The sequence below is a fragment of the Gadus macrocephalus genome, chromosome 12 (assembly GCF_031168955.1).
Source record: "Gadus macrocephalus chromosome 12, ASM3116895v1".
Lineage (NCBI taxonomy): Eukaryota > Metazoa > Chordata > Actinopteri > Gadiformes > Gadidae > Gadus > Gadus macrocephalus.
The window spans coordinates 10,136,432-10,161,361 of NC_082393.1; the positions used below are offsets into that span (position 1 = coordinate 10,136,432).

At 43.1% G+C, this 24,930-nt stretch overlaps 1 protein-coding gene across 11 annotated transcripts in view; it reads left to right on the plus strand.

Moving 5' to 3' along the window:
* dnajc6 (DnaJ (Hsp40) homolog, subfamily C, member 6) overlaps nt 1-23,779 on the plus strand; it is a 68,621-nt gene extending 44,842 nt beyond the window's left edge. For 8 of the 11 annotated variants that reach the window (XM_060066669.1, XM_060066668.1, XM_060066670.1 and 5 more), the window contains 15 exons: nt 2,766-2,914; nt 3,833-3,955; nt 5,130-5,263; nt 7,019-7,213; nt 7,576-7,693; nt 8,283-8,362; nt 9,171-9,364; nt 10,794-11,192; nt 11,714-11,782; nt 12,221-12,316; nt 12,864-12,986; nt 13,878-14,291; nt 14,440-14,591; nt 16,812-16,988; nt 18,326-23,779. In XM_060066669.1, coding sequence (XP_059922652.1) covers nt 2,766-2,914; nt 3,833-3,955; nt 5,130-5,263; nt 7,019-7,213; nt 7,576-7,693; nt 8,283-8,362; nt 9,171-9,364; nt 10,794-11,192; nt 11,714-11,782; nt 12,221-12,316; nt 12,864-12,986; nt 13,878-14,291; nt 14,440-14,591; nt 16,812-16,988; nt 18,326-18,427 — 2,525 coding nt within the window. In that variant the 3' untranslated portion in view covers nt 18,428-23,779. The remainder of the gene's footprint in view (nt 1-2,765; nt 2,915-3,832; nt 3,956-5,129; nt 5,264-7,018; nt 7,214-7,575; nt 7,694-8,282; nt 8,363-9,170; nt 9,365-10,793; nt 11,193-11,713; nt 11,783-12,220; nt 12,317-12,863; nt 12,987-13,877; nt 14,292-14,439; nt 14,592-16,811; nt 16,989-18,325) is intronic. The other 3 variants (XM_060066666.1, XM_060066667.1, XM_060066676.1) reach the window with 3 other exon arrangements.
* Nucleotides 23,780-24,930: the final 1,151 nt, after the last annotated feature.

Here is a 24,930-nt window from a genome sequence, read left to right on the forward strand (position 1 = left end):
TCCTCAATGTTGACAAGACAAAGGAGATCATTGTTGACTTCAGGAAATCTCGGCCCAGTCATACTCCTAATCAATGACACTGCAGTGGAGGTCGTCAGTAGCACCAAGTTCCTGGGGGTGCAAATCACAGACAATACAATAAATAATGCTTAATCTATGGACTGTAACAGCCCCCCGCGCACCCCCAAACCTCCATGGGATCCACACTGGACTATAAAATGCTGCTACCTCTGAGTGCAATATCACTATGTCACTATATGTTGATAATATATTTCTTATTTACTGCAATTTGATTTCTTATGTTTTTCCTCAGAAAGTTATCGTCTGATTTTGCTTATTACACTATGATTCTTTTATCATTGCACTTTTTTTTTTTTTTTGTAATTGTAACCTTTTTAAATCGTACCAACACTTTATATTCTGTGAATTCTGAATACATTATACGTATAAGTGTCCACTCCACCGTGAGCCAAGGTAACGAAATTTTGTTTAATGTGTGCACTGATGGTGTGTTTATTGAATTACAATAAAGAAAGTCTTAGTCAAACTGCATTGGAAGGCCCTACAATCAGTGCATAGGTGGGACAACGTATAACAGCATTACACAATGCAAGTAAATCATTCACTGAGCTAGAGAGAGTTCTCAGAGAGAATAAGGAGAGATCTGAGAAAGCAACTCTGTTCAGACGATGAGAAATATGAAACCAGGGACAAAGTCTATTACAAGACGACAGACTGTGTTCTGTGAATGGAAAGGCCCTGGAGTCGTGATAGGACACGATGGAGTTGTGATATTTGTACGTCATGGTGGGACCTATGTCAGGGTTTACCACTCAAGGCTAAGGAAGGCTAATACTGACTCAAGTGAAGTAGCTGTGGCTGAAAGTCCACAGCAACTTGCAAAAAATGTCCTAGGTGGAAATACTGATGCACCTGCTATTGATAGTTACATGGACATTGACAATGTTGCTTACATTGTGGGTGACCATCATCAGGATGATCAAAAGCCACTTGAGTGCAACAAAAAACAGGAAAAATAATAAAAGAGAAACTGGTGTTTCTCATACAGCTAAAGTGACGGGGCAAGCTGGAAAGGCTAAAGCAATCTCACAATCTCAATTTACAATACTCAGATCCGTTGAGATCGCAGGTAACATGAGGTCAGCTGATCTTACTCAGGTGGAGGATCTTCAGGTTGAGCCTCTGGACAATGTTGAAGTATGCTCTGACGTGCTAAAATGATGTGCCACAGAAGATGTCTCATTTTGGCCACATATCACAACTGGATCCTGCTGTTTTCTACTGGCTTGATGAACACTGTAGTGTAACTGGTATCCTTGCTTGTCATTTGGATGACTTCTTGGGAGGCTAACCTTTTTGCCACTACAGACATTCCCCACATCAAATAGACTTTTCAAGTGGGACGCATGACTTGCCACTGTTGAAGGAGTGGAGATGCAACAAGGCATAAACATAAATAATCTTCAGCCCGTTCTCAAGGACTCGAGAGCTTTTGAGCGTGATTCTCCTTTCACAGACTGCGAGACTGACAAGCTGAGATCAAAGATAGGTCAGCTGCTATGGGTGGATATCATGTTTGATACTTGCATTCTTGCATCCACCCTAAAACATGGTACTGTGCTAACTATGGATGAAGCAAATAAAGTTGTAAAGAAACTAAAGACAGAACATGTCACCCAGAAATTTGGGAACACAAGGAGGACATATCATTGTATTGATGGGCAAGGACGGGATATTCTCACCTGTCTGCTGGCAATCGAAGAGGATCAGGAGAGTTGTTCGGAGTACACTGACGGGAGAAACACTGCTCTTGCTGATGGGAATGACCATGCCATATTTCTGTCTTCCCTCTACTCTGAACTCACCACAGGAAATGTCACACAGGGCATCATGCAGGTGATATGTTTCACAGACAACTACTCTCTTGTGGATGCCAACTAGTCCACCAAGTCTGTGACAGAGAAAGTACTAGGGCTGAAACTAAGAATTATTTTAATAGTCAATTTGTCGAACAATATATTTTTTCGATGAATCTATTAATATTTATTTTAGAAAATGTCATCTATAATAGCAAATACCTTCACAGGTTACAAGAGTCCAAAGTGATGTGCTAGATATGCTTGCTTTATCCAACAAGCAGCCAAGAAAACTAAAGATTGTTGAATCAACTCCTTCTGAGGCAATAAGCAGCAAATATTATCATGCTTTATGAAACTTAATGTAAATCATTCATTCATTTCACATATGTTTCTCACAGCTAGATTACAGAATTGATGTGGGAACTGTTATATATATATAATCAATAAGTACAATACAAGAGGGACATGTTGGATATTAACAGCTCCAATTATATTCTGAGGAATGGTACGCATACATTTAAGCATGTTAGGTAAACCCCTCTTTAAGCAGGGACACTGAGCAGTCGAAACAGCTGCCGCGATTCAAGGAAAAACAAAGAGCAAGAGCTAGGGTTGTGGTAATCAATGTTAAAACCCACATGTATTTTACAAAGAATTGTACAGCGTTTAACAACTTTAAACATCATAGTAAAAAATTATCAAAATGTTCACTAACACATCGTTCGACCCAAATAGTAACATTTAAAGATGTTGGTGTTTTCTTGCGCTTTGAAAATAAACACAAATGATCAAATGCTTTTGTCTATGTTTTAAGGGGTGTGATGTAATTCATGATTCAACTATTTCCGATAATACATTTCTACATATCTTGTTTTCCTGCTTTAGTGATGACCTACCCAGCCGAGTCGGCACAAATTGGCTATCAGAACCACGTGGAAGACATCCGCTCCTTCTTAGACAGTCGCCATGCCGACCACTACACAGTCTTCAACCTATCACAGCGTAACTACCGTGGAGCCAAGTTCTCCAACCGGGTGAGTGAGATGGGACCGGGCCGAGGTACGGAGCTATACTTTCTTGACGCAGGCGTGCAGCAGATTCTTCTGAATAGTCGGAACGTTGAAATGGATAGTGGGACTATTTCCGATATTCCGATTTTTTGTATCCGATATACTGTATATATACCGTGTAATGTGTGTAAAAACAACAAAGGTTAATCTGAAACAATGGATCAGTGTTGAACAACAATGCCACATGTATGCGTCACCATGTTTCCTTCATGAACCACACAATGCACGATGCAGCATCATTTGACCTCCTCTGCCCGCTCATCAAACCACTGCTGCCTCACAAGGCTGGACAGCAGCTGTCACTCTGACGGTCGGTCATGTGTGAGGAGCGCAGTAGAAAATCTGTCGCCCTGTGGGGTGTCAAGAGTTCCTATCAACCATCGCGTTGAAGCTTCATGATGAAGTACAGCATTAGGGTCAGGACAACAGGTAGTTATCTAAGATCCATGATCTGCGTATCTCCGAACATGTGGCTGTGGGAAGGACCTACAGGCCAAGGTGGCAGCAGATATAGGCCAGATGGCGTGTTCTGGTGTTCAGTGAGGTCCACACCGCCCCCCCCTGTCTGAGTTAGTGTTACGAGCTAGCGCATGAGTCATCCTGCTAACAACAGCCAACCCTCCAACCTCACCCATCCACTCCTCCCTTTCCTTCTTTTATTCCCTTCCTCTGTTTGGATCTTTCTACTTTCCTTTCTTCCTCGCTTCCTTCCTTGGCGTTGTGCTCTTGCCCTCTCATTTGTTCCGTTGACTTCTCCCCTTCCCCCTCCCCTCTCTGTAACCTTTGTGTTTTGTCTAACTCCTTCTCTCTTTTCTCCATTCCTTCCGCCCTCCTCCTTGCTTTTTTATTACGTTCCTCTCTCCCTCCTCTCTCCCTCCCCAGGTTTCAGAGTGCAACTGGCCTTCCAGGCAGGCACCCAGCCTACACAACCTGTTTGCTGTGTGTAAAAACATGCACAACTGGCTCAAGCAGAACCCCAAGAACGTGTGTGTCATCACCTGCTCGGTAAGAGGTGAACGCCTCCCAGCAACACTCCCTTCCCCTCCCCGCCCAACACAGTACTTACACTAATGATAATTTAAGATTCACAAATTAAAAGTCCAGCTTGCCATCTACTTTCGACCATGTGCTTTTTGCAGCAGATTCACAAGGTTGACTCAAAGACAAACTACAAAAGACGTTAATTTTAACTGAAATTTTTAACCTAATTTTAACCAGAAATTTGAAAGTTTGAGGGTTTGTTCCCAAAATGGAAACACATGTTGGAGTTCTCCAGCTGTTCCCGTTCCCTCTGATTCAGCCTAATGCTCCTTTGTGGCTGCTTGTCTCTGGATCTACTGGGTCAACAGCCAGGCAGAAACTGAAGCAACTTGTGTGTTAGGGAAAGATAAAATGTACATGTTTATGTAAAAATACTGAGAAAAAAATGAATATATATATTAATATTTAATCTTTAATATATACAGTATGTATAGTAGTAGGTAGAATAGCAGAATCTGTAAAGTATTTAAATTAAGGCCTGTTATTTTTCTGTATGCCTCTTGTATATCTACCCTCGACTGTTTTTCTAACCATGCAGGAGTGTACTCTTTCAAGGGACGGTGTGTTTTTGCCAAACGGTTGTGGTTTACCACAAAAAAATGTCCTGATGGAAGTTGTTGCAGACATTTTTCTCTCTCCCAGGAACTCTGGATACACCTTTAATCCAGTTTATTTATATGGGTGGATTTGGAGGAAAAAAAAGAACAAACATATGCACCATTCTGTTTAGTTGCAGCAGGATAAAAGTCGTTAACAGAGATCTTTACAGACTTTGTACCCGCTTTAAACCATGAGCATAGGATTGAGGGCCTTAAAGGCCAAATCATGCTTGTGTTGGGGAGGCGCATAATAATATTTGGGAATTTTTTATCCCGAAATAGGTCAGAATCCTACACGAACGAAGCGAGCGAAAGATACAGCCCTGTTACATTGGAGCTCAATGTACCTTGCTCTGTTTAAACAATATGAATGTATTTATTTTTGGGTTTCTCTACAAACATGAAGTGAAATTCGTGCTCTTGTGTGTTTTGAGCTGTATTATTACTAGATCTGTGACACATATATTTGTATATTTGTAGTGTTATGGATGAGGTGAACTCCAGGCGCTCCAACTCTCTCTCTCTCTCCTGGTGTGTAGGACGGTCACGCCCCCTCCGGCGTGCTGGTGGGTGCCATGTTCTGCTTCTGTCACCTCTTCGCTAACCCGGTGCCCGCCATGCAGCTCCTCAGCGCCAAGAGGCCAGGCTCTGGACTCTGGCCATCCCACCGCAGGTCAGAACCATCCCGTAACCCCCTTGCCGTCTCAGTGTGTGTGTGTGTGTGTGTGTGTGTGTGTGTGTGTGTGTGTGTGTGTGTGTTTATGTGTGGAGGGGGTAGGGTTGTATGCATGGCTGGTGAGAGAGAGACATACAAGACAAGAACACATAAGAGAGAGTTATCATGATAGTTATCTTTCCATACTTTCTGATAGACTTGGATAATCAATCCTTATTTTGTCTTTGTTCACATATAAAACACCATTCTATATAAAGATAGAGTTGAGAGGTAATGACACAGCTTCAAGTAATATTATATATCTCTTTCTCTCTCGCTATATGTATACATAGATCTATAGATCTATCAATAGATCTATTTATACAGTTGTAGGCATTTGTTTAGGCACCCATGCTAAAGTTGACCAAAAGGAGGAATAAAAATGAATATTTTAGAAATTGATCTTAATTACCTTAATTAAACAAATTAGGAAAAATCAAAACTTTAAGGACACCAATTTGCTTTGTGAATGAATAATGTATCGTAAATAAATAAATGTTCTCCATTAAAATACAGGGTGCATAAGAATAGACACCCCTAGGTTCAATTCCTATAGAGGCAGCCAGATTTTTATTTTTAAAGGCCAGTTATTTCATGGGTCCAGGATACTATGCATCCTGATTAAGTTCCCTTAGCCTTTGGAATTAAAATAGGCCATCATCATCATCACACACCCTTCACCATACCTAGAGATTGGCATGGTTTTATTTCAGTTAGCCTATTAGCTGGTTTGATTTGCTTTGAAAAATCATTAGGCTAACTAAGAGCTATTAGGCTAGGTGACTTCATCCGGGTTGCATAGTATCCTGGATCCATGAAATAACTAGCTTTTAAACGTATGCCTACCACTGTATTTAGATCTATAGATATGTGTTCTTGGGCCAATGCCAACACAGACATTGAAGCTATGTTCCCTTTAAAAGAAAATTGTTCATTGCAATCATGTTTTTGTTTTTACCTTTCTCTCCTCCCAATAACAATAACAAACAGGGAGGGAGTTATAGTGTGTAGTGTCAGTTGTGGGTAGTAACACGTTACAAGTAACGCAAATTAGTAAAGAAAAAGTTTTTTCGGGTCCTTTTCAAGGTCCTCTTTAATTCTGTAATTCTACTCTTACTCAATTAAATATTTGATTAAGAATTCTACTCTTTACTCAATTACATTTTCCATTTTGATAAACACATTATCTTCATTGTTGCGATTCCATAGCCGAGGAGACGAGTCGACTGTTAGGTTGGGCTGAAGACTAGAAACACCATGGATGCAGACACGCAGGAAGATATTTTCGGCGGTGGGGAGTGCGGGGGGGGGGGGGATTACGGTCCACGTAGAGTTTATAGAATTCTAAATATACTATGTTGCACATGCTCTGTATTCTGCAGACTTGTTCATCGTTGTTGTGTCTGGTTGTGTGCGTGCATGCTATACGTTGGCTGAATCGCGATGGTTTCAAGAAAATCGAATTGGCAAATACACATTGAAGATAAATGAACGACACAAGCAATCTGGCAGTCTCTCTCTCTCTCTCTCTCTCTCTCTCTCTCTCTCTCTCTCTCTCTCTCTCTCTCTCTCTCTCTCTCTCTCCTGCCTGCCTGCCTGCCTGCCTGCCTGCCTGCCTGCCTGCCTGCCTGCCTGCCTGCCTGCCAGCCAAAAGCTCTTACCTTTTTCATCTGCACCATCCCTCACCCCGCCCTGGTCCGCCCCTGGGTGCAGGTACATCGGCTACGTGTGTAGCATGGTGTCGGAGAGGCCCAGTCTGCCGCACTCCAAGCCCCTGGTGATCAAGGCCCTGACAATGAGCCCCGTGCCCTGCTTCAACAAGCAGCGCAGCGGCTGCAGGCCCTTCTGTGACGTCCTTATCGGAGAGACCAGGATCTTCAGCACAGCGCTGGACTATGAGAGGATGAGGTACACACACGCAAACACACACACACACATACACAAACACACAGAATAACAAATATGCACACATATACGTACAAATGCACAAACATATGTACACACAGAAGCATTCACACACATACACAAACACAAGGATGCACACGCACAAACACACACACACACACACACACAGATGCACACGCACGCTTATGCACACACACAAATTAGAAACAAACAAACAGAAACAAATATTTATAGGGATAACATGTATATTCAGACAAAATAAACAGCACGTCGCCACATTTTGCATATTTACCCACTCCTGTATTTTCCTGTTTGACTTTCTGTCTGTCCCTCCCCCTCCCCCCGTACCTCCCCCTATGTTCCAGGGAATACCGTGTGCAGGACGGGAAGGTGGTGTTCCCCCTGGGCGTGAGTGCCCAGGGGGACGTGGTGATCTCCCTCTACCATATGAGGTCCACCATCGGGGGCCGCCTGCAGGCCAAGGTACCAAGGCCAGCTGGGTACCAATTTGGTTCCATCACAGCTGTAGAAGCTTTGGGGGCCTATTGTGTGTTAAATGATCAACACAATGTTTTAGCATTGAAGTTCAACCTAGCGCTCGGATACCCCGATTTGGGTGCTCCGCGAAACGAATTAAATCAGATAATTTTTGTTTGACTTTCTATAACCAGTCTAATCCAAACCGAAGCAGCTTTGAAATGCCATCAGTTGGTGGGCTACATTCTGAACGCCAAACCTAGGTGTTGAGCAGGGGGAAAAAAGGCAGCAATGCCATCGCTGAATGTCAGCACTATTCTCCTGCAATCTTCATTCATATACTACCTCATGTGTACCACATATAATATGTACCATACAGTATTAAAAGACAGAGATAAACTCTTTAAGAAAAGATCAGTGGAGAGTGAAGATAAAGAAATAATTCTGTTGGATTTGCGAATATGATGCATTTTAAGATGCTGTGACACTCAATGCAATACGATACCACCTACAGATCAATCGTACAACAACTCACAACTAATGAGTGAGATACAAGTGTAATGTTAAGTGTATAATAAGTCTCCTCTGTTCTCAGGTGTCCAACACCCAGATATTCCAGATGCAGTTCCACACTGGCTTCATAGAACCCGGCAGCACCATGTTGAAGTTCAACAAGTAATTACAATATCAATACCACATGACATAATAACATAATATAGTTACCAATAATATAGTTACCCATTTGATGCAATAGTATTTATTTACGTTTACTAACATGAGTAAGCATTTCAATATCGAATCAAATGCCTTGGAAACCAATCAAGAACATTAGTTAGTGGTGTGTGAGCTGCCGTTTTCTCTCTCCCTGATGCGCGTTCCTCTCTCTCCTCACACTCACACTCCTAATCTCTCTCTCTCTCTCTCTCTCTCTCTCTCTCTCTCTCTCTCTCTCTCTCTCTCTCTCTCTCTCTCTCTCTCTCTCTCTCTCTCTCTCTCTCTCTCTCTCTCTCTCTCTCGCCTGCCTGCCAGCCAGCCAGCCAAAAGCTTTTTCATCTGCACAGAGCTGAAATTAATTTACATTTTTGGTGTCAATTTGTTGAAATTACATGAAGTTACTTAATATATTGTATGTATTGTTGTATACATGTTTAATGAACAATATACACAATGAAGCAACTTCTGAACAAATGTTTTAAGAGTGCATCTCTCTCTCTCTCTCTCTCTCTCTCTCTCTCTCTCTCTCTCTCTCTCTCTCTCTCACTCACTCACTCACTCACTCACGCACTCACTCACTCACTCACTCACTCACTCACTCACTCACTCACTCACTCACTCACTCACTCACTCACTCACTCACTCACTCACTCACTCACTCACTCACTCACTCACTCACTCACTCACTCACTCACTCACTCACTCTCTCTCTCTCTCTGCGCCCACATCCACTCACACCTTTCTCTCTTGCGTTCACTCTTCCATGCAGACCAGAGCTGGATGCGTGCGATGCTCCTGAAAAGTACCCAGAGTTGTTCAGCATCATGGTGGAGGTGGAGGTGGAGGCCACAGACAAGCAGAAGGACCTCACCCCGCCCTGGGAGCAGTTCCCCTGTAAAGACCTTGGCCCAAACGTCCTCTTCACCTGTCACCAGGAGCACCAGGACGCCCTTGCTATAGCTGGTAAACGCACGCACGCACACACACACACACACACACACACACACACACACACACACACACACACACACACACACACACACACACACACACACACACACACACACACACACACACACACACACACCTGCATCGAAACATATGCGGTTGCAGATACAATACTGCATCCCAGTATGTAGACACACAAACACATGCACACGCACGTACACGTACAGTTACACACATGCATATACACTAGATACACACACACATGCGCACACACACACACACACACACACACACACACACACACACACACACACACACACACACACACACAGACACAGACACACACACACACACACACACACACACACACACACACACACACACACACACACACACACAGAGAAACCTTCAAACACGCAGAGACAATAAAGTCAAGACATTAACACACGCACACACACACACACAAATAAAAAACAGAGACAAGATATGCTCATGCCTGATAAAGGCCTGAAGGTACAGATCAACACAGATGTGTAGGAACAACATGTATTTGTATGAAGCCTAATCTTATTCACAATTCTGTCCCTACAAGATGAGATGGAAGGGTTGGATCTAGAGGGTAAGACAGTAGAACACAGCCAAGAGCTAGAATACATCTCTAGCAAGCAGTGGAAATTTCAATTTCAATTCAAACCAGAATTCGGAGACCGTAAAAACATCAGTGAGGAAGGCATTGTGAGTGATTGCTATAGATATCTGTAATTTGATTACATTGAAATTGAATCAGCCCTGTTATATATAGTTATTTTGTTTTGGTTGAACATTTTTACCTCCCTTGTACAAACAGTCAAAATGCCCTTCTAAATAAGTTTAGTTGTTATTCGATATTCTCAAAGGTACGTTATGTGTGACCGGGCAAATAATGTGTTACAAAGTAAAAGGGATTTATAAAAACGGTTCTACCAAAGTAAACTATTCCCTTAAGGTAAAAACAGCCAATAGCCAATCAACAGTTTCCTCTTAACCCCCCCAAAGCAGCCATTACAACAGAGACCGATCCTTGTAGCAGGTGTGTGTGTGTGTGTGTGTGTGTGTGTGTGTGTGTGTGTGTGTGTGTGTGTGTGTGTGTGTGTGTGTGTGTGTGTGTGTGTGTGTGTGTGTGTGTGTGTGTGTGTGACAGCCTAGCAGATAGCCCCCTAGAGAAGAGCGAGAGATAACCGGTTAACTCTAGTTGACTAGAGTTTTGCTACCTACCTTGTACCTCGTCTTCCTGTTCTCTCTCCACCGTGCGTTCTTTTTTTTCCTCTTATCTTAAAGCTTCGTCTATATCCTTCTCTCCTCTCTGCATTTACTCCAATCTCACCTGTTCTGCCTCATTCACCATCACTCCTTCTCTCCCCTCGTTTCTCCAATACTAATTCCTCCGGATGCCACCCTCATACAGAGCCTAGCCGGCCCCCCGGCGGTCCGGAGGGCCGGGGCCACGGGGAGGAGAGCGAACCCTCGGACGATGAGATCCTCTCTCTCTCCAGCCATCAGAGCATCACCAGCACCACCGCCGCAGCAAAACCCTCCTCCACCACCTCCGCTGCCACCTCGGTGGAGGCCGACCTCCTGGGTCTCGGCGGGGCGGCCATGGACCCGGCCGGGCAGCCGTCTCACGCCGCCTCCGTTGCTAACAACAACACCAACACCACTACTGGTGCCGCCGCTACCACAGACCTGCTGGGGGACCTGTTTGGGACCCAGTCCTCGCCGGCTAGTGCAGCCTCCTCTGCCAAGTCCACGCCGCACAAAGTGGCGGCAAGCGGGGCCTCTCCCTGCCCCTCGCCCGCACCAGCAGGTGATCAGCAGGCTGCGGGACATTTCTGGGGCCGTTATCTGTGAAGCCCAGTCGTTTTGACTCTACCGTGCTGCGCTTGTCTGCGTCACGTTACACTTTATAAAAACGTTAATTATACAGGCTTCTGTACGGCTGGCGGACATTACAATCAACACTTTAATAGAGGGAATTGAGCAAAATGTATTGACTGTGCCACATGGAAATATTGTAAATAGTTGCCTCGCTCCGGGGAGCGGCAGTGGTTCACCGGGTAGAGCGCGTACCAAAAAGGCCCAGTCCTTTCCACGGCGACCAGGGTTCGATTCCTGCCCGTGGCCCTTTGCTGCATGTCTTCCCATCTCTCTCCCATGCATTCCTGTCTTACTCAACAATAAAAAGACTAAAATCGTAAAAAAAAAAACGCCTCGCTCCAACCTGTAGTCTGTTTGCTATGTTTTTCCCTCTCTTTTTTTAAGAGAGCAATGGAAGAGTTGTCCTTGTTTCTAAACGTATTCATGTAAACTCTCTTCTTCCCCCCATAGCGTTCAACCCGTTCGGAGCCGCCCCCACACCAAAGCCCCTGGAGCTGATGGGCTCCATCATGGGACCAGGTAACGTGGGGCAGCCCGACCCCTTCCTGCATGGCACTTGCTCTTTCCATGCACTCAAGGACCCTTCTGCATTCTCCATGCACTCACCATCCTCCTGTTTAGCCATTTCACCACAGAGGTAGGGTTGGTGTTTTTGCATTTGCTCAGAAGAATCCTGCTGTGGATCCCACGCACACATTCATCTAGTGCATTATGGCTGGAACTGTCCGGGCGTGGCGTGTGGGATAACGAGATACAGACCCAGATAGGAGCTGTGAAAGACACTTAAGAGAGATCTATTAAAAACTGATGGTTTAATCATCACTGGCTTCGTCACACCTGACTGTGAGCAAACTCCACAAGAACCATTTACAGGCATTTATTCACCTATAGATTTTGCCTGTGAGGCCTATACAAAAATAGCATACCCTGGCAGTTATTCCTCCTGTTCTTTGATAGGCCGAGGTTCCCCAGTTCCACCCACCACCCCTACTGTCAACGTGCAGCAGCAGAACGCCATGGGAGGTTGGGACTGGAACAGACCGGCAGGCGCAGGTACAAACAACATCCCTAGATGCTCGTTCTGAACGCGTCTCTTCCTCCGCAGGGAACATAGTGAATAAAAAGAAGTCAACGCTGGGTTCTGCACACGTGGACTGTCTTGTGTTTTGGGCCACTGTGATAATGCCGAACCATTTAAGTCAGTTTTACCTTTTTTCTTTTTTATAGCACTTAATGGTAAATGATCCCTCAGGGTAAAACTTTATTGTGGTCACATTGCACTGCAGGTCCCCAATGATTTGATTGGGGCATTGAATATCTGTTCAACTGAGAATACGTGCCTCCTGGAGTGAGATCAAATGAATGATTAATCCTAGTAAACACAAACACACACACACTGAACATCGACCCAACAGTGCCCTATAGTGAAATTGAGTAGAGGAACATATTGGACAAATGATAGAACAACCTGCTTGAACACACAGATAGGTCAATGGGTTAATAATAACACCTTGTCGGTAAACCGCAGTGTTAAACTGACCTGTGGTCGTTAAATCTGACTCTGGGTCTGTTTTAACCATTTTGTTACCTTTTCCTACAGCAGGCTTTGGCGTGGGCAGTCGCTCGGCAACAAGCAGTCCCACAGGCTCCGTCCACAGCACCCCGACCCACCAGTCCAAGCCAAACACGCTGGACCCTTTTGCTGACCTCGGCAGCCTCGGAGGTGAGTTGACAACAAGACGGAGACCTATACAGTCACGGCAGAACACAGAGAAGGCCCATAAGACGTTAAACAGCCAGTGAACCCAAGGTTTCAGATGGAAGTTGAACACTGAGATTAAAAAAGGATACGTTTTGGGAGTTTTAGGAAAGAGGGAGGAGTGTTATTCTGATGATTACGACCCACTCCAACTTTATGATACTTTTTTAGTACCGTCGTTGTGTATGAGCGTCATAATAATGTTGCATATGAAAAGCACCACACACCGTAGCGTTATACTATAGGTGTCCGGAAAGCCTATCCCTCACTCGGAAGCGGACATCAAAGACATCACTGCTCAGTCAGAGCTTCACCATCAACAAACACCGTAGCGTTAAACTATAAGTGTCCGGGAAGCCTAATACTCTGACCCAGGTATTAAAAGAATAGCTGCTCAGACGGAGGTTCACCATCCACACACTCAATGGCGTTATACTATAAGTGTTCGAAAAGCTCAGCTTTCTCTCAGACGCCGCAGTCAACCGCTGCCCAGACAGAACTCCACATGGCCACACAAACCACGCCTCTGGTGCCCTTTGGTCATGACGTCTGAGTGCCTCGGAAGTGCCTCAGATATCACGAAAGAACCCAACCTAGTGAACGGAACCAATGTTCAAATAGTGTTGTTTTTTTGCCCTTTTTTCTTTAAATTGTGCTAAATTGGGTTAAATTATTTGACTGATAAAATGGCATAGATTAACGTTTTGAGGACAAATAACACCCTTGGGTTTTGTTTAGGGTTCACATTTCATATATTTTTCTGTTTCAGTTTGCTCTTTATTCATTTATTTCAAACTTTCTCTCACCATCCCCCTTCGTCCCATTTCTGCCCCTGACTATTCCTCTTCCCATCAGGAGGCTCCGGCTTTTCCAGTAAGCCCACCACCCCAACGGGCACCACCCCGGTCTTCCCACCCATGGGCTCCCCCTCCAGGCCCCCCCCCTCCCCGCAGCATGTTGGGGGCTGGCCGACACACGCCGGGGTTGTGGGCTTCCCCTCTTGGCAGCCTGGTAGTGCTGGTGCTGGTAGTGTTGGGCCGGCAGTGGCTGGATGTGCTCCTGGTGGTGGAGGTGTCGCTGGTGGGATTGGGTGTGGTGGAGCTGGTGGGTGGCCGCACCCGGGCCCAAGCCCACAGTCCAAGCCCAGCCCCAGCCACACCCCCATAGCCCACGGCTCTCCCCAGAACAGACCCAACTACAACGTCCACTTCAATCCGATGGGCGGAGGCTCCCCAGGTGCTGTGGGGCAGAAGGCCTCGGCTGGGATGCGTGAGTCATGTTTCTAAGGGCAGGGGTGGTTCTCATGCATCAGCGTTGTCGTGGTGATACCTGGAGCTTCGATACCCCTGCAAAATATGGTTTAAAAATATATAAGTAATTGAGATAACTAACGGCATCTCTCTCTCTCCGTTCCTAGCAGCTCCTAGACCAAAGGTGTCAAATGCCAACTTTGATGACCTGCTGTCTGGTCAGGGCTTCTGCGGGACCAAGGAGAAGAAGGGACCCAGGACAATAGCTGAGATGAGGAAGGAGGAGATGGCCAAAGAGATGGACCCTGAGAAGCTCAAGGTAGAGAAATGCACGATAGATCAGTGGCTCGGAAACTATTTTTGTAGATTTTGTAGAAGATATTGCAGCCAGGTATTCCTCAACATTTTGGGTAGGGAAATCAATTATAAAAGATATAGAAGAAATATAACCGCAAGCGGTGATTAACAGGGTCCGAGCAAAATTTAAAGTCAAGAACACAGAAGATATATAAATATGACAAATAATTATGAAGGAAAGATGTTGATGAAGATGTTCCACTTAATGCAATACTGTGCCTCGGCTTTCAGGTGAGCTGCAAAGCAATGGCCAAATGTCATGCTCAGCATGCTATAATCGGGATTCGAACTCTCAACCCAAGGAGCACCTGTACACGGCATTATCCTATTGAGCCACTGATAAGCCTCATTCACCTGGTCAAAATGTCTATTGATAAGCATACAACATCCAGAAACCTCCAAGCACACATTTCTCAAGTGAATTAAGGGCTTTTTTAAAAGCATATACCTAAAAAAATCTTTGAAATTCTGGGGAAATTAAACCTTTGTAGTCAAGAACACTAACAGAAGAAATATAAATATGACAGATTTAATTATGAAGGAAAATTGGTTAACAAAGAAGTTCCCCTAATGCCATACTGTGTCTTGGCAGTCAGATTCTTGGAAATGAATGAGTCGGAATATTGATTGCCTGATGAATTTCAGTTGCTGTTCAATGTTGTGTTTCTTAAATGAGTGGCAATGACAGAATGTCATGTTCAGCATGTTCTAATCAGGATTCGAACTCTCAACCTAAGGATCACCAGTACAAGGCATTATCCTGTTAAGCCACTGACATTCCTGAACTGCATGAAGCTTCATTCACACAGTGAAAATGTCTATTGATAAGCAAACATTAAAAAAAACTCCAAGCACACATTTCACAAGAGAATTAAGGGCTTTCTTAAAAGAGAACAGATCTGAAAATTTGCACTGTTAATTGTATCCACCTAATAATAGACGTATGGTAGTTATACAATAACAAAATGGTCATATAGGCAAAATGGGGTGAGACTGTGGACATTTGGCTTTTCTATGAAATTGTGGGAAAAGTAAACATTTTTAGAGCAGAAGACAAAAAAAAATTAGATTTTAGAGATGAATATGATGAAAGAATTTTGAGTCCAGGTCAATCTGGTAAGGAGAAATAAGGCTAGTACATATTTTTTTTAAATAGCACCACCTTTGTGGGTGCAGTAGCACAATTTGGGTTAATGGGTAGTGGGGGGTATTGGTATCCACCTAATAATAGTCGTATGTTTTTTTATACAATAACAAAATGGTCATATAAGTAAAATGGGCTAACTGCTCCAACTTTATTGGCCAATATTTCTCAAATAGAACTAAATAAAACAAATTCTGTTCAATGTTTTTTGTGAGGCTTGGTCTAAAGATTTTACGTGGCGATTTTAGTGAATTTTTGATTATTTTTGTAGCCTGTGAATCTTTTTATCATGTTTAGCTTTAATATGAAATTGTGGGAAAAGTAAAAAATTGTAGGGCTAGAGACCCGGGTTTTAGAAATGCATCTGATTCTAGAGATTAATATTCTGAAGGAATCCTAGTCCAGGTCTATCTGGTGAGGAGAAATAAGACTAATTCATGATTTTTTACAATAGAGCCACCTTTGGGTGCAGTACCACAAATTTGGGTTTATGGGTAGTGCCGTAGTGGGGGTTAATGGTAACCATATCTGAAAATGTCAAGAGTTTTCGACTTAAGGTATAGGCTGCAGTATGACTTTTACAGACCAAGCAGCTTCGCTGCTCGGACCCCTAATAAATAAGATTAGTACCCCCTGCAATCCCTTCAAAGTACCCCTAGGGGTCTGCCAACACCCATCTGAGAAACACTGCTGTAGATGATTCACGTAACACTACTAAATGGACTGTGTTAATTCACACAATGGCATTCGACTCAGTGACTCACCATGCTAGCGCGCTTACCATGCCAGTACTCCTAGTGAGCCAGGTTCCATTCCAACCTGCGATCCTATGATTATATATCCTTCTTTCTTTCAAACTGCTGTCATCTCAATACAGCCACTTACAAAATGATTCTGTGGCCACTTGCCTGGGGCATCTTTCCATGTCGACCTGTGTATTTGCCTGTGTGGACCTGTTGTTCACATAGACTTCCACTGGGCTACTCCAGCCCTGCTTCTCCACCTTACCCCTCCTCCTCCCCTTTGTGTGTGTCCCAGATCCTTGACTGGATCGAGGGTAAGGAACGCAACATCCGCGCGCTGCTGTCCACCATGCACACGGTGCTGTGGGAGGGAGAGACGCGCTGGAGGCCCGTTGGCATGGCTGACTTGGTGACCCCCGAGCAGGTGAAGAAGGTGTACCGCAAGGCCGTTCTCGTGGTCCATCCGGATAAGGTGCGTGGAAGAACTGTCTCTGCCTGCTTAGTCTGAATCTAAATAGGGATGGACCGTTCTAGTACAGTGAAAGGAACTGTAGAGTTGTAATATTCATTCTTACACCACAGCATAGTTGAGTACTTGATTCGGATTGGACAATGACGTTCCATGGATATGCATTATTGTTTAACAACGGGACACCTTTGCTTTAGCTGTTCCGAATCAATGTGCTACATATCCAACATTAACAACTACTTTCAAACTGAATTATAGGCCCTATGTTTCCTTCACGTAAAACAAAGCAAAGATATTTTAATTTCAACTGAATAAGTCGATAAAAAAACATAATGTTATTGATGAAAGTAACTAGCATCTAATATAATCTGAATAAACCATATTACTTGCATAAATAATAGGGATGGGTCAGAATATCTGATTTTTGGATTATTCGTTTGTGAGGATCAAAGTCGACTTTTAACATTTTAACATTTTTTCCCATTCAAATAAACAAGAATTAAAGGACGGAACTAATGTTGGACAGGTGTCCAAGGGCATTACCCGCTTATACCATGGTCACTTGCCATAGAAAATAAATTAAGACCATTCATTTAGGCTATATTTTCATGCGTTTTACAATCAAAATATAAAGTTTTCACAAACCATAACTTTGTTTCCCTGGTAACGTCTGAGGGTTTGACTATACATGGAACAATCCCCTCTCGTAAGGTTCTTATGCAACGGAAACGAGAGCTAACGACATTATGCATTGTACATATTTATAATTCGAAATTTGTCCCATCCTTAATATCACAGATACTCTAGGGTCTATAGCATATAACCGCGTTGTCTGATTACAGTTTAATTCATTTTTCAAAATTTACCAGCTCTCGTTTTGAAGACCGAATCACTACGCCATTCATTTCAATGGGAATCGCGACGGTCTATACTTTCAACATAAAGTGTACATATTTATCAATTGAAATTCGACCCAGCCTTTATACCACAGATACTATAGTGTCTATAGCACATAACAACGTTTTCGGATTACAGTTAAATGCATTTTTCACAATTTACCAGCTCTCGTTTTGAAGGCTGAACAGACAATTTGACTGGAACTACTTAGCAGGTAGTTGTTTTTTTGCGTTTAAGATACTAAGTGATTTCTTGCCGACGATCCATGGATGCCTTTGTGAATGGAAAATTTGAGTTATTCACATCCCTAATAGATAACAATAGGGCATCCCATGGATTCATTCAGTGCAATTATTGTTATTGTATGATAAATAATACACCTCTGGCAGATGTGAGAGGAAGTAAAGACGTACAAACTAGTGACTTCTTCCTTCTCCCCACAGGCCACTGGCCAGCCCTACGAACAATATGCCAAGATGATTTTCATGGAGCTCAATGACGCCTGGTCAGAATTTGATAGCCAAGGACAAAAGCCTCTCTACTGAGCGACCCAGTGAGACGACATGTGGAGGGGAGAGAGAGAGAGAGAGAGAGAGAGAGAGAGAGAGAGAGAGAGAGAGAGAGAGGATCCCATTTACTTTCCTCCTGCCACCACTGATCTTAATGCTATCGCTGCTCCGCTCACATCTGCCTTCATATCAGTTGTTTGGACCCCCAGCTTGTCTTCATTCCCAGCTCCACCACCATCCTCTCTACCATGACAAAGACTTGATAATGACAATAATGATAGATAATGACAAGTACTGTGTCCAGACTAATAGAGTGAGAGAATCACGAGGAACCAACCCTAGCCCCTCCAACAGCTACCCCGTCCTAATATAGTGTAGTGTCCGGGGCAACAATGTCTGTCCGTTTGCATGGTCCCTCATACCACAGCCCTGAAGCAATGCACCCTGCAGAGCAACAGCCCTCAACGACAAGACAAACTCCAGCAGACAGAGATTCCAACCAAGTGAATGGAAGAGGCCTTGACCCAATGAAGAGCATTAGGAGTAGCATGGTGTATCACATGCTGGTTCTGAGAATGGATAACCGGTTATAAGGTTGTGGTTGTTGTTGTTGTTGTTGTTGTTGTTGTTGTTGTGGGCATATGCCCATAGTGGAAGATTGAACCCAGCCGGGCCCCGTTTCCCGAAAGTGGATCGTGAAGTGCGTCGTACGAGCATCGTACAGATTTCCCACCGTTTCCCGAAAGCATTGTTGGTAACGAACGTTGTGAAAATGCTCGTAGCTAACGAGGACTCCAGGGGTACTCGTAGGATGCTAAGAGCATCGTTAGCCTACTATAGCCTCAGTGGCGTTGTCACACCAAATTTGTACCGGGTGCCAAATTTGTACCGGGTACGTCATCCTTACGTAATCCATTCCAAACCTGCCTGGCAACAGACGATCGCGGACGATCGCGTCGAATGACGTAGGAAGGTTCAAGAACATTCGCAAACTCGTTCATTGAGCGCGACAAGACAGATAACACTTATTTTACAAATTCGATTAAACAATTAAATGCAATATAAATATAAAGTAAAAACAAGTGTTATCTAGCGATCGGTTATCTGTGTAATGTTATTTAGTCTTTGGCAACATGAGCACAAATGTTTTTCGAAACCTGCTTTATACACTCAGTTTACAAGCTAAATTCGATTAAACAATTAAGTACAATACAAATATAAAGTAAAAACAAGTGTTATCTAGCGATCCGTTATCTGTATTATGTTATTTCGTCTTTGGCAACATGAACGGGAATGTTTTCTGAAACCTGCCTGGCAACGGACAACCCCTTACGTAATCTGTTGTTCATTGCCTGGCAACGGACAACTGATTACGTACCCGGTACAAATTTGGCAGCCGGTACAAATTTGGTGTGACAGCGTCACCAGCGGACATTCCGTGTATTGGATGCGTTTTATTGAAACACATCCAATACCACGGAATGCCCAGTTGGGCGCAATTTCGCAACCAAAAAACAGTAGTTACCGCCGATATATTACTCATAGACTACTGTTAGATTTAAACAGCAAAGATAGAGACATGTTAGAAGTCAACGACAACATAATTTGTTGCAGCAATTTAAAATTCCAAAAATACATGCGCAGCCGAAATGTAACGATCAAACGCCACGTCACAAGGCATATAATAAAATCGAATGATTCCATTGCTCTTGTGTGGGAGGTCGCTTTCGAGCTGCACTTGCTGTCTCCCTCTGATTTTAATTCAACCATCATGGTTAAAATGTCCTCATATTGATCAATGACAGAAGACACAGGCTACTGTAGACATGCATCATGCTGAGACCAGCGGGTGTCGGAGAATTTCTGCAGGCGTTTTTTGTTGCGATTGTTTGCATTAAGCACTGTGGGCACTTCGGTGAGGCTGTGATGAAGTTCACTATTTATTGGACCCTGTCTAGACAGTAACGAACATCCCGGACCACAGTTAATCCCGTTTGTAGTCTACACTCAGACGTGAACTCATTATTGCATGCGGGTGTCTTCATTCATAAAAAAAATAAAAAATGTATGCAGTGCGTTCAGGATTAGGGCTGATATAGCATATGTTGGCCTAGGCCTAATCAATTGGGTTTTAATATCTTTAGCATTCATATTATTGCAGTCTATTCTTTTCGTAGGCTTCTCTGCTGTTGGCCTTGATGGGGAGATATTTTAACCCTCATTAACCCCATTTTCCTGCGACAATCCTGCGTCTCCGGTTTCAGCAGTGTCAGTGGACTGTTACAATCCTACGAACGTCGTGAGTGCAGTGAACGCGCGTTCATGTTAAGAGGAGTTTCGGGAAACGCTCCAAAGAAATTCACGATGGTTCGCAAGATCCATCATGAGAATGATCGTACGAGCGAAGATCCATCGTTATTGGGAAACGAGGCCCAGAGCAGTAATGGAAGTTTTGGATATATTTCCTGACACAAATGTGCATTCAGTGTTTTGTTTTTGCTCAAGGATAAGGTTATCCATAACAGGTTGTTCATATTCAGGCTAAATTTCCTCAAAATATTGTACTTCTATTGATAAGAATCATATGCATTTATTATTTTTTCTCACATTAGGTCTGAAATTAATTATCGACTATCGATCCTGGGGAACTCCTAGATCGCAGAAAACACGTTCCAACCATTTTCTAATTAATTTGACCAATTTCGGAGACCAAACGTCTTGTTGGTCTTCAGCTTAGATAGCCCCAGAATCCAAGTTAGCTGTAAACAAGAATTTCTACACTTGGCATTGCAGTGTTCAAAAGTAATACAGATTTAGAAATAGCAAATGTACAGTACCATTCATACAGTACCAATACTTTACAATTGTTCACACAAGGTACGTTACATCATGGGGCATTTTTTAGATGTGTGTTGCTCTATTGGCAGCAGAGGGGCTGTGTTAGAAGCACAACTACAGATGGGTGCAGGTTTAACCAGAAATGTAATTGATAATTGTCGTTATATTTGTACCATATTCAGCATATTTTTTATGTTCTCTGGAAAGGTGCTGGCTATACGTGCTAAACACTTCATACATATCTGTAATATATAGTTAGATTTACAAAGCGAAAAGTTACATGAGATGAGTGTCATTTACGTCACGCTGCTTTTTGGTGACAACTTCCTCCTATGGTTTGCGATTTGAATTTGCTAGCATCCCAGAGGCAGACATGAGGCGCACACTAGCAAAACCCTCACAGATCATAGTGTTCTAGGCTGCTGTCAGATAGTGTCATTGCTTAGGAAGGTTCCTAACTAACTTAAATGACCCGGAAGTATCTAGATGGCAGCCATGATAGGAGCTATTCGAATTCTCTAAAATCGAAGGAAAAGTGCTTCAATGCTGCCTTTCTTATCTGTGTTAGCATAGGGTACACCGGACCATCATTTACTAAAGTAAGGAGATAATGCCGTCCCACATTTAAAACGACGATGTGGCAGACACAAATGATCAACAATGATCAACATGATCTACCGACAATTATAAGTCCTTATGCATTCTCCTTCACATCTTTCCTTGACCTCATGACGCTTTCCGTCAAGGTCAAGGAGAATAGGTTAGCAAAGGAGTAGCATAGGACGTATTTCTCTTTACTATCCAACCGCAACCCTAGTGTCCTAAGAGGGGTAGCGTGTGATAAGGGACCTGACAGAAGTGTCCTGTTAAAACATCTGGTTGTTGTCCACGTGATCCATCTCCACTGTGGTATCTGACTGAATGTAGAGCACGATTTTGACAAGTATGGCTCTTCATTTTAGTCTAAAGGACAAACTGTGGTAGCCTATTTTGTGGATGACTGTATTATATTATGTATCTCTGCTCACTTCTTTAATGTCAGATTCTACTGAGAGCTAAATCTTGGAGGCTGCCGGTCCAAGGGGATATGAGACAGATGGGCCTTGTTAGTGGCCCATTTAGTTCAGTTAGTTCAACGTGATGCTTGTGTCAATCTATTGCCTGCCCCCTGATAGCAACATTATCCTGTAACATCACTGACAGTTATTTATTTTCTATTTAATCATTATGCAACATTATGTCTTGACTAAATAAAAAAAAATAAACCATATCAAATGTGAAGAATGGAAAACATTGTATAAACCACTGCTCATGCTCTTGTGCCGGTGCTGTTTAAAAATCCTGAAATGTACCTTCAGAGATCTCATGTTTTAGGACTGCGGCCAAGAGCTTCTGAAGGAACAGAGTGGAAGGAGAAAGAGTGTTGGACACTGATTCTCTGGTGACGAGAAGAACTGTGGGTAGTACACAGGAAACAGTGCACCGTGCTTCTGTACGGCAGGGCAACACCACGCTGACCTGGAACAGGTCATGTCTACATTCGTGGTCTATTTGCCATTGGAAGACCTTGTTTCGAAATATTAAGCCTCTCTATAGCCTACTGGATGTGTGTGTGTGTGTGTGTGTGTGCGTGTGAGACGTTGCAACCTGTGATGAGAGTATGTGAGCCGACATGGTTGTAGACTACTTTATGTGTTTGCTCATCTGATGTTTCAACTATTATACAAAAACGTGTAGACATCCATTTGTTTGTTTCCCTCAGTTCTGCTTACCCTCAGGGGATGTGTGTGCATAGAGATAAACAAATATATATATATATATATATATATATATATATATATATATATGTGTAGTGAAAGGGATATTAGACAATGTGCACAGAAGAAACTCGGCTGAAGTTATCTATTACTGTTTTCATTGGCTATACCATGAATACATTTGGAAAACTACTACAGGATATGCAGCAGTATAGTTGTTAGAAGACCATACACCAGCCAGGTTCACAAATGAACGGTGCTCGGTATGGAAGTATATCTATGGAAGTAAATCTGTGTCATCGGATTTTGAAAACAAAAAGCCATTGAATTTTAAGCACTGAATATTTATGCATTAAAATAACGTATCTGGATTTTTGCCACCGAATTTAACTCAATAAATCATTTCCAGCTCTATTTTTCAATGTTAAAAAACTCAAACTCAAATATTCAAGGTTAGAAAATTCAACTTAAATATTTTCAACGTCCCCAAATTCAACATGCCAAATTCAGTTGCAAAATTCAATGTATGAAATTCGGTGTTAACATCCGGGGACCCAACGAATATCAATCGATCCCAGATGCTAGATTGCTGTCAAGCAAAGAGAGCGAGCGGGAATAAGAGCGTCACTCGTTGGATACCTGACTCTGATGCGGGATGGCATGTGCAGAGCAGATACAAGTAGTGGTGTAAAATAACGTGATTCTGCAGTGGGAGCACTAGTTGATAGAGGCGATTGGTCTTTTCACATACTGTACCCCTGAAATCTTCAATAAAGACGTTATAAACAATCATGTATTTCAGATACCTACCCTTTATTGTGAATTTCGAAGCGCACCTAATTTCTGGGACTTATCAAACCGATTCAGGAATGTTCCCAAAGACAGGAGGTCCAATAATTCTTTCAGACTTTCCTCCATAGCTTTACAAACACAAGTATTTAGAATTGATCATATAACACGATATCTTGTTATGACATGACAAAATGTCGTCGCTCCCCTCCCCACCACCGACAAAAACTTTCTCCGCTTCCAGTCCCGTAAAATAACGCATATATAATCTTATTTCTACATTCAGAAACATGTTTTCAAGAAAATACTCACCATCAGCCAAAAAGGTAGCAGAAATTAATTGATGCGCACGCGGGATCGTGAATTTTCAGGATCCACATGTGCAGAACCAGTAGTAGTGAAGGATTTCATGATTATTTTCCTTGATTCAGTTAGCGTCGGTCAGCTCGCCAAGAAGAATCGTTCAGAATCTTTTGTTTGTTCAGTCACGTTTCCGGTAGCGGTGAATCTAATCATGGATTGCAAGATTCTCAGCTGAGTCAGTCAGACTCAGCTCCTCCCTAGTTCTCATTCTTAAACGATCTTGGAAGTCGATCATCAATCAACACAACATTACAACTTTAACAAAACGCAGCAGAATGGGGGGGGTGGGGTTGATTATTGGATGTTTAACATATCAGCAAGATAATAGACTTGATTAAGTAATTATGGTGGGGGTCCTGGGTGGAGAACGAACCATGAAAGAAAAGAAAATACAAAGGCAGCATGCATTTACCATTTCACTGATATTGAATCGTATTGTCATACGCTCGCTCACTAAGCCTCTTCCCTCTTCACCACTCACAGTCAGTGAATGAACAGCGAGTTAGCAACTCAGCGACTAGAGGGTCTGGGAGGAGTCGAGTCTGAGAACGAACGAGACGAACAAGAGAGAAGAATCAGTTCTGTTCGTTCTTTTATTTTTTTATGTTGTTTTATGGATTTTTTTTGTTAAGGCCCAGTCCACACGGAGACGATTTTTTGGTGAAACCGCATAAGTCTTGTGCATTTGGGCCGACCGACCAGGCGGATCCGGCGGATCTTGTGCCTGAAAACGCACTTTTCTGAAACCAGGTCCCAAGGTGGATTCAAATAAAAACTGACCTATGTGGTTTT